At 44.0% G+C, this 10,669-nt stretch overlaps 1 protein-coding gene across 2 annotated transcripts in view; it reads right to left on the reverse strand.

Annotated features, from left to right (window-relative positions):
• THOC5 (THO complex subunit 5) overlaps positions 1-10,098 on the reverse strand; it is a 28,906-nt gene extending 18,808 nt beyond the window's left edge. For both annotated transcript variants that reach the window (XM_010951304.3, XM_010951302.3), the window contains exons 1-7: positions 9,957-10,098; positions 8,166-8,297; positions 6,623-6,766; positions 5,580-5,693; positions 5,333-5,430; positions 3,339-3,485; positions 1,805-1,919 (exon numbers count right to left, since the gene is read on the reverse strand). In XM_010951304.3, the coding sequence (XP_010949606.1) occupies positions 1,805-1,919; positions 3,339-3,485; positions 5,333-5,430; positions 5,580-5,693; positions 6,623-6,766; positions 8,166-8,261 (714 nt within the window). In that variant the 5' untranslated portion in view covers positions 8,262-8,297; positions 9,957-10,098. The remainder of the gene's footprint in view (positions 1-1,804; positions 1,920-3,338; positions 3,486-5,332; positions 5,431-5,579; positions 5,694-6,622; positions 6,767-8,165; positions 8,298-9,956) is intronic.
• Positions 10,099-10,669: the final 571 nt, after the last annotated feature.

Genomic DNA, 10,669 nt, shown 5'->3' on the forward strand with positions numbered 1-10,669 from the left:
ATGAGATACCTCCAGAATAGCTAAAATCAAGAAAAATGACAACATCAAGTGTTAGCGAGGATGTGGAGCATTAGAACTTTCACAAGGTCCTGGGAGGAATATCATAAATCAGGATAGTCACTTTAGAAAACTGTTTCAGTGAATACCAAAGCTAAATACAAGCACAGCATACTCTATGACCCAACGATTCCACTCCTGGGTATATATTCAAAAGAAATGTGTACACATGACCACCAAAGGACATATATAAGGCTCCTAGAAGCATTATTCACAGTATCTCCAAACTGAAAACATCCAAAAATCAAATACGAAACCATCAATGAAAATGAATGATCTCCTGGTACTCACAACAACATAGATGACTCTCATAAATGCACTGTTGAGCAAAAGCAGCCAGACATAGAACAGTAGATACTATATAATTCCATTTGTGTAAGTTTAAAAACAGCCCAAGCTAACCTATGACATTAGAAGTGAAGACAATGGTTACCGGGGGGTGGGAAAAGACAGTGACTGGGAGGGGAATAAAGTAACTTCTGGAAAACTGGTAATGTTCTTCTTGATTTGGGTGCTGATTACACGGATGCGTTCACAGAGATGTGCCCACAGGTGTGTACGTACACTGAGCTCTATGTATACTTATGAGTTGTATTCTTCTTTTTATGTAAAATTTATGTACATAAAATTATGTACATTGCTTTAAAAAGTTGTATTCAAGTTTATAAGGCAAAACTCCCCAGTTCCCAATCACCAAAAGTAACAATGATTTGGTAAATGCAGGTTTTTCTAAGCATATACATGACTTACACATACACAAGTCCATTCAGATACTTTGTAAATTAAGGTACACAAATGGGACTACATTTTGTGTTCTACAACTTGCTTCTGTTTAACAACAGATCTTTCTGTCCACTCAGTAACGGAATGAGCCACACTTCATCGTAGCTGTAAGGCTGTACCAAACAAGAATTTATTTAACCTCTACCCTGTTTAGGAGCATTTAGAGTGCTTCCAATTAACAGGAAAAATTAAGTACAATCAAAACTTTTAGTTTCTGATTTCTTTTTATCCTATAGGAAGTGCTACTGGGCCTATTTGTTAACTCTAATTCTATGCCTCCAGGCATACATTTGGCAAGAAATGTAGATCTCGTCAAATCTGACAAAAGTGAATTTATAATGTCTCTAGGGTTCTTTTACAAAGTTCCTCCATATTAACCATTTACTCTGCTTTATAAAACTGTAAGGATTTAGATCAAATCCGGCTTCACAAAGCAAACAAAAATCAGGTCACCTATATAGAGAGACATCACATTTTACAAGTAAAGTGGGGCCTTTTCCTCCTAAGGTACCTAATGGCTTTCAAATGACTGCAGTTCTTTTCAGAGCAAGCAGATCCGCTGAGCAGTTGGCCCCTGAGGTGCAGTCAGGGGATCTAACAGATATCCCCGGAACCATGCTCAGGTACCTGGAGACTGTGAGCTGGTAAAAATCATGCAGGGAGTAAATTAAACTTATAGTCTGTGAAAGAGTTTTAGCCAGAAGCAGCTCTAGGTAAAGAGAAAACGCCCGGGGTGAATGTGTGTGTGTTCCTGAGCCCACCCTGCCAGCACTCCTTCCACACAGGACACGACCTCACCGCACCCGCTGCAGGACTTGCACTGTGCTCTAACAATGATTAGGGTAACAGAGCCAACAAAACCCACAGTGCAATGTGGCTTCTGGTGGCCTCAGGTCAGCCATGTGTCACTGGGTGGTGAAGGCAAAGCGAAAGCCTAGGAGGAGGTGGGTGGGGAGACCCTCACCTGCATGATGCTGTTGAGACGAGGCTGGAGGCTGCTCAGGTACTCCTTCTTCACCTCGATCTCCTTGAGGATCTTCTCCTTGTTGGACAGGCTCTCTCGGTATTTCTCTGCCAGCCTGTTGGGGGAGGACAGAGCATATGATGCTCCCAAGGGGCACCTCAACCCACCTGTTCACCCTTAGAATCTACCTAATGACAGCAGGCATGATTAACAGCTAATGATTACCCAGCACTCACTATGTGCACAGGCACTTTGGAGAACTCTTTCCAGGCATTATGGCATTTAACCCCTATAGAAACCCTGGAAGACAGGGACTTTTCTTATCCCCAAAGGAGGAAACGAAGGCCCAGGCAGGTAGGTAACTTGCCCGAGGTCATCCAGCTAAGAGCAAGCACAGAGCTGGCCTCTGATCCACGCCAGTCTGCTTCAGAGGCCACGCCCAGGGCCACTAGGGATTACCCCGGTGTCACCTCCTGCTCTGTTTCCTGCCTCAGAGGCTAGACCCAGAACTTTCACAAACACATGGACTCAGCAGCTATGGGATCCAAACGAGGCCCAGAGACTGCCCTGATTGGCGCAGGGTGGGGATGGATTCCAGACCAGAGCCATAGGACTGGAACACTCATGGCTTAGCCAAGGGCAAATGGTGAACTGGACAGGGGTGTGACAGCCCAGCCGATCTGCTAAAAAACTGATACCAATTCTGTAAGAATCAGACTCAGTACTTATTAAATTTATAATGTTGACCAAAGGCACAAAATACACTCAGTAACAGAAAAAGGTGAGGGATTAAAAACAGTGGCTTCTCGGACAGAAAATGAAAGTAAATGTGCCAATCAAAAGCCCTAGAATTCATGCACAAACATGAAAGGAAAAAAAAGTCACCATGATGGTAAGGATGCAATCATAAAAAGTCCAGAATGAAAAAAACAAAACAAAACAAAACCCCCCACCATATTCTAAGAAAGATCTAGATTATACAGTAGACATTCTATTTACAGTTAATAAATAAAACCTCTTTATCAGTACAGAAAGTTTTATACGTAAAGGTGTGCCTCAAAGAATTACTGTTGTTAGCAAAAAGTGCGAACAACCTAAAAGTCCAATTCAATATGGGAACAATTATGTGACTTACAGTTTACACTGGAATGTTGTACAACCTTCTAAAATAATGTTTGCAAAGCTCTGTAATACCACAGGAATATGCTGATAGGTGGGGGGAAAGATTAAAAAAATAGATTTATGGTATAAAAGGTATGTAGATCGTAGGTATTAAAATTTTAAAGGAAAGGTTACTCCAACTTTCTTAGCAGCCTCAAGCAATTCCAACTCCACTTATGATGCAGTAGGTCAAGCCTGAATCACTAAGTGTCAATTAATCACAAAATGGGATTTGGTCTTAGAAGACTATTCTGCTGGTTCTACAGGGCTTTGGCTTTGCTGTCTGATCCTGGGTCATGACAAAGCACTGTCCCTCAAGGATAAAGGTCCATGTCTGCACAAGTTAACAAGGTTAGGAAGGAGGAAACACTACCTTTTCCGCTGCTCCAGCTCCCAGTCCAGACGTGCAAGGGTTTGCTGGTGAGGGTCTCCCATGGTGACTTCCGCCTTGCTGATATCTGGAGGAGCCTCCTTATAAAACTCCTCCAAGCTGACCAGATCAATTTCTTCGTGCTTTGACCTGCCGGCAAAAACTAGATGTCAAGGTCTGTCTCCGAAACCCAAACCATGGCGCAAGCAGACCCACAATGCTCCCTGTGTACGTCCACTTAGCCCTAGTCTACAGCCACTGGAAACCTGAAATCCAGTCTTCTCAGCAAACGCTCGTTAGTAGAAGTTTCAGTGTGAAAAGTGCCGGTGGTAACATGTCACAGGATCCTTATCCCTGCTGCCCAAACTTCTCATCCACGACTTAGTGAAAAGACCTAGAAAGTATGCTTATCAAATGTACAGACCTCTCCACACTGTGCAAGAGAGCTAAGAACTTAAAAGAGGCAAAAACACTGTCGTCTAGACCTAGACTGTCAGATTGAAACCAAGAAATGCCCTTTAACAGGAATAAACCTAAGAGTCTATGCTGAAGTTCAAAATGTTAACTGTCTAAGCATAGCATGGGGGAAGGTCCAACATGGTATGACCCGGTGGGCAAAGATCTAGCAGCTTTAACTGTTGCACGTATAGCGACACACGTGCAGGAAAGGAAAGAAATCCAATATTCTTTGCCGCATTAACACAGCAGTGCCAGGTGGTAGACAGATGAAAGTAGTAATAGGAGCTGCCATGTATTAAGCACCCAGTATGCCATTCTCACCTCACTTAATTCTTACAATAACTTTATGAGATGGGGACTTTTATCTCCATTTTTCAAATGAGACAGAGGCTTCCATCTGTAAGCAGGCTGCCCAAGGCGACACAGTCAGGAGGTGGCAGAGCTGGAATATGAACCCAGGCCATGTGATTTCAGGGCCCAGGATCCTTCCACGTGGTCCCCTGCCTCCGCACAGGCCCAAGTTCTGCTGTATTCTGCGACTGTTGGCTTTCATCTGAACAATGGTTACAGGTGTGGCATCATATTCTTACGTTTTTATACCTTTAAAAATTTTTAAATAGTGCTATTTTTGAAACTTCTTTTGAGTTGTACACTGAAGTTTATTTCTTCCGTGTACCTTTCTCCCAGGTTCCCCTAATGATAATATCTTCTGTAACCACTAATACATTACCAAACCGAGAAAAGTGACAATTGTACAATACTATTAACTCAGGTACTTGATGTGAATTTCACCTCCATTACTATGTAGCTATCATTACATGGATGAATTTGTGGAGCAGATACACATCCCTCAAAAATCACTGTCATTATTATTAAAAATACACCAGATACTATGTCTAATATGGCCCCTCTTATCCCAAGTTTATTACGAAAAAAAAAAAAAAACGACTCCCTTCAGTTTGCACAAATAGGTCTGATCAAGCAAGAACACATTCTCTTCTCTTGTTCTGTCTACTCCTCTTTCACATCTCTCAGCTTGGATTTGCCGAGAGGCATCACAGCTGAAGGACACCGACAAACTATATAGTTTGTTCACCTAAATGCAGTCACTTAGCAAGAAGTTCAGGTTTCAAAGAATGAAATCCATCTGCAAAAATGAACTGTTAGAACTTCAGACAGGAAAGCTGGGCCAAGAGGTTAAAAGGATGTAATGAGAAGTGAGCTGGCCCCATACAAAGTGCTTGGGAATCAAACCAGTAATGCAAAGGCTCTCCCTGCTGGCGAGAGATGACTACTTTTCACCAGATTCAGAGCTCAAAACTCAAAAGGGTCAGACAGACTTCTGAGATTCTTTGTGCAGCCTGAAACTACTGCTTCCAATTCTCCCACTCCAAGTGATCCAGTCACCCTTCTCCCAGGTCCTGTGGTCTCCAAGCTCATCTGACTTCTTTTTAAAGAGACTGGCTCACAGTGAGCTATGCAGGAAAAAGCAATTACCAACAGACCATCTTGCCAAAGCCCATAGCTCCAAAACTCACTTAAACTCCAGACATTTGGTGATCTCCTTCTGCAGGTGCATCACCTCATACAGCAGGTTCTGGAGCTGCAGATGATAGGCGTCCACTTTCTGCTTGGCCTGAAGGGAGGACAAGGTCAGAGGTGAGTGGGGCACGTCAGGGTGGGGTGGGGCAAAGCAGAGCAGCAGCAAACTCAGATAAGGGGTAAAGGGGATCAGGGAGGGGGTGGGGAGGAGGAAGGAGGAGGGCTAAACCTCTCATCTCCTACCTCATGGGTCTGATCTCTTCCTTTCTTCAACCTGATGTGGGCTAAGCGGTTAAGCTTCTTTAGAGTCATAAAATGCACACAGCTCCGGATCCTCCGTTCTTCAATCTCAACTGCCTGCAGGCAAAGAAAACTGATAAAGACCTTGACAACAGGTGCTGGCTCAGCTTCCTTCAGCCCTTCACTGCTGACCCAGCCTTATCCAGGGTCAAAAACAAACACTGGAAGGAGCTCAGAACCATAAGAAGTGTCAGAGGGAAATGGAAGGATGATGGTATTAGGGAAATGCTTAGGGTTCCCAGGCAAAAAAAAAAAACAATTTCTGCCTGGACCAAAGTAACAGGAATTCAAGATGGAGCAAGTGCAGCCAATACACAATTAATAGCTGTCCTTACACATCTCACACAAAGATCCAAATGATAGCAACGTCACGCCATACAATTTGACCCCTGTAAATAACATTACAGAACAAATGAAAATAGAATTATAGCTGTAAAGCCTGACTGCAGTAAACTAGATAGGATGTAATAATCTTAACAATATTTCCCAGTATAAGCACAAACAAGTGAGATTCCTGGAAAAATATGGATTATTTTGCTTTGAACTTATCCATCTAGTTTTCAGTCACACTGTTTCGTTTCTTTGCCCTGAAGCCTCATTTATTTATTTATTTAATATTAACAATTTGGCTTTTGGTTTCTATGGTTTACTTGTACATATCTATCTTTGTACAGTAAGGGTGACTGACATGGACTATTATCTCTCCATACCCAGTAAAATGCCCAGCACTTAACAAATATTATTTGGGTGAATTATCAAATTACAGTTGTGAAAAAAATTCATTATCCTGTACTTTCATGACTGTAATTGGTGATTGGGTGGAGATGTTATAATAAATTAATAGGCAGGTGTCTGGAGCCCCCAGACTTCAGCCACCTGATCATGGCAGGACATAAGACTGATATCAGGAAAGGCTCTGATAGGTGTGAAACAGGTCCCTCCATGCAGACTCACCAGGTCCATGTCCACCTGGTCCCACTCCTTACCGCATCCTTGCCTCCCCTGCTCTTCAGGTCCTGGATCTCAGCCATGAGCCTCTGCAACTCCTGGCACGTGTACTTGTACAGCTCGTAGTCTCTGCTGGGGTCCCGCAGGTCCACCTCAGCCTCCTCGCTGTAGTATTTACCTTCCTGTGGAGGCAAGGATTCAGGCCTTGGGTGGGGGGTAAAAGTCTCCCTGTTGGAACCAGGGACTCTTGGCTGAGATCAGTAACAATGAAGCCTCAAATCAGGTCTCTAAAGAATCTGGTCCTCAAATCAAATGTTCTTCTTCTTTTCAAAATGAAAAATAATTCCTCTTTTCCTCTTCCTGATTATAAAGCAATATGTGCTTGGTGTCAGAGATTCAGAACATAGTGAGGAGTGTCAAAAACAAAATGAAAAATTGCCTATAATCTCACCTCCCAGCCTGAAATAAATTCATTATTAATACAGCAGATAAATACAAATTTTATTTTTAAATAAAATGGTATCACATTGTTCATGCTATTTAGTGTAATTTCCCATCCCAATACAGATCTCCATCAAAATGGTTACATATAGATGAACCAGAATTCATGAGATGTAGATGGTCAAATCAAGCTTTTGTAGAAACTAAATATCCTTTTGTAGAAACTACTAAAACATCCTAACTGGTCTCCCAGCCTTTGGAGTAAACAGAACACATCTCTTTAAGAGAGAGTCAGTTACAGTTATTAATACTGTACTGTATATTTGAAAGTTGCTAAGAGAGTAGATCTTAAAGTTTTCATCACAAGAAAAAAAATTCTGTAACTATGTAATGTAACGGATGTTAACTACGGTGATCACAAAATAAATATCAATGATTATGTTGTACGCCTGAAATTAATATAATGTTATATGTCAATTATACCTCAATTTAACAACAAAAAAGAGAGTGAATCAGAATCAATGGTCCCCCAAAGGATAAGGTTCTTTATTAATCTTAATTTCCTAAATCTGAGGAAAGCATTCTCTTCTATTTAAATTTAAGCTGGTGTGTTGCTCTATTCTCATTTAAAAAACAAACAAAAAATATAACCAACCAATCAATCAAACTGTTACATCATAAATTAGCTTGACAAATTCCAAGACAGAGAAACAACAAAAGGAAAAGAACCTGCTGACCACGAACACTCAGGCCATACAAGAGGTTCTCTGGGTACATGGTTCTGGTACTGTCACAGCAGCATCCCAGGGATGCCACATCCCCAGAGCCCTAGTGGCATGCTGCAGATGGACTGCATTTTTCTGACCATCAGGAGAACTAGAGACACACATTATACTAGAAGACATTCTTTGTTCAGGCACTAATCATGCCTAATATAGGCTTGGTGCTTCTTGGGATGCTGCAGCTAAATGTAACATGGATACTCAGATTTCAAACAGGCAAGGGAATTCCAGGCATCTGGTCAAGCAGAGGCCACCTGGGAGGTTGTGAATGTGACCCTCAGCTACTGCAAACCCACAGTCAGGTACTCGGCCATGAGCGGCAATTTCTCAGTAGCACGGCAGCCCTGGCTGATCTCACCTGTTCAGTTTCAGAACGATTACGCTTTCCTTCAGATGGAGCTCCATCACTTCGGATCACTTTGGGCTTCCGTTTTTTGCTCGATTCTGATGACATGGCTGTTTGGTGAATTCAGGAGGAAACAGCAGAGACCTGTTCGAAGGAGAAAACATCCGAGCTTTTCCAGAGTTGGAACTGAAGATTTCCCTGGAGTCAGGATAACTGAAGTCTAACTAGCAGTTCTGGCCGCTTATACTCTCAGCAACTCAAGAAAAGTCACTCAATCTTTCAAAGCCTGTTTAATCCTCTGGAAAAAGGGGGATCATCTCTCAGCCTGTCCAAAATGAACTCATCTTCTCCAACTCCATCTCCTTTAAAGGCACCACTACCACCCCACTGACCAAACTTCTCAGTCAGGCATGTAAGCCGCAATACTACTGATTGATCATTGTGTGCTGGACCTCGATTTAAGCACTTCATGGGTATATTCTCATTTGGTCCTTATAACAGGGATGCTCTCAGATACAAACAAGTACCATTTTACAGATGAGAACACTGAGGGTCAGGAAGGTGAATGACTTGCCCAAGGTCACATGGCTAGTACGCTAAAGCCATGCCACATCAGTGCTCTTGACAACTACATTACTGTGTCTTATGGTTTTGCCACCATGTTATCTGGTGATGCCATCAACTCCCTGGTTGACCCCCAAATTTAAAAGAACAGAACCTAATTTCATGGGGCTCTAGGGTCACAAAGCAGCCTCCATCTGTCACTTCTACTGATTGTGACCAGAGGCCCCAGAAGTGGGCAGCACTCTCCCCCTCTCCTAGTGAATGTCACCAACACTTACTGAGGGAGTCAGGACCTCATCAGAGTAGACTCAGAGAAGCCCTGTCTTGGAGTCTCTGCCCCTTGAGCCCTGGGACAAGTCCCTTCACTTTTCTCTGGGTCTGTTTCCTCACAGATCAGAACAGCCATCTCTACCAGGGGTTGTTGTGGACATGAACACAGGAGGCACTCCACTGGGGAAGGTGAGGAAGAGGACGTGGGAGTGGGGCTTTTAATGACACATGGGTGACTGACATTGCTCAACACCTAAGGAGAAAGTCAGTCCCTTTCCATTGTTTTTAGAAACTTCTGATTGTCTCAAGAACGTCTCATTTATCGAATCTGCCTTTAACATCTACGAATGCCAATGCTCCTTTGTTAACAAAAGGACTGTCTCAGAGCCTTTGACAATGAAATCTAGCCACAATTATTAACAAGGACCTGTTTTCATATTAAATACATTAAAATTTTATCATTACCTTCGGAATAGAACAAGTGAAAGAAGCTTTCCATTTATGGTAAAGACTTAAACTTTTCTTTTAAATCAATTTAAATTTAAAAAGTGACTCGGTTAAAAACCTTTAGTAAACAGCCGTACGCGGTAAGTTGCTTTCGCAAAACCCATAAAGATGGGACCAGAAAGGCGTGAAGTGTGGGAAAACCTGACTTAAGCATCACAGTAAATAGTGCCTGGCGCACACACACGCACAGTAAACGTGAGCTGCTATCGCCACTGTCACCGTCGTCGAGGTCATTTAGAGGCTGCACTGTGGGGCCTGACGAGGCTGCAGCCAACATTTTCCACAGGACGAAACTGAGAGCGCGGCGGTGAGCAGCCAGGGTCCTCGCGGAATGAGGACGGAGAATTGGGTCGGACTCCAGCCCGGCGACGCCCTCAGGGGGTCCGCACCTCAGTCCCGGCGCGCCCCTCCCTGTCCCGCCCCGCTCTGCAGCGCGGCCCCGCCACCCCGGCCCCCTCCTACCTCACGGCTCCTAGAACCTGTCCCGGGGAACGAGCCGCTTCCGGCGTCATGGACTCTGCAGCCCGCGCACCATAGAGAAGCGGAAGGAAGGAGCGGCCGACCGGAAGTGGGGCGCGGAGGCCGGAAGCAACCGCGGAGGGTCCCAACCCACCGGCAAGGGGTGCAGGCAGCGGCTGGGCGGCCGAGGGGAAAGGGGGAGGTCAGTACGTGGATTGTCAGGCCGTTTCCCAGCCGGCCAGTAGCCTCACGCTGCGCTCTGAAACCCAGGAATCAAGGCTGGAGGGGCGAAGATTCTTATGTGCCTCGCTCATTCTTTCTTCAACTAGTAGACCCTCAGCCAAGTACTTGTTGAATGAGTTTGTCGCACGCCCAGGACAACACAGGAGCGTGGTAGTGACAAGATTTGGACCCCTGTGGATTTGCTTCCATAACCTGGATTCTAAACCGTCATTTCCACCCTAACATCCCACACTAGTGAGGGCAGCAAGTCAGGGAGAGCATTAATTCCACCTTACACTTATTTTTATCCCCACAGGTGCATTAGTGATGTCCCCCTTTGGGGCCTGATTTATTCAAGGCAGAGTCACAACTCTAATAGTGTTTTCTGCCCCTGGTATGAATAGTACATGCAAGGTTCAGGGCTTTTGGTGTAAACCCTACTTACCTGGAGGTAGAAAAACAGATGCCCTGAATCCCTGGTTATGCAGTGCATT

The sequence above is a fragment of the Camelus bactrianus genome, chromosome 32, assembly GCF_048773025.1.
Source record: "Camelus bactrianus isolate YW-2024 breed Bactrian camel chromosome 32, ASM4877302v1, whole genome shotgun sequence".
NCBI classification, from domain to species: Eukaryota; Metazoa; Chordata; class Mammalia; order Artiodactyla; family Camelidae; genus Camelus; species Camelus bactrianus.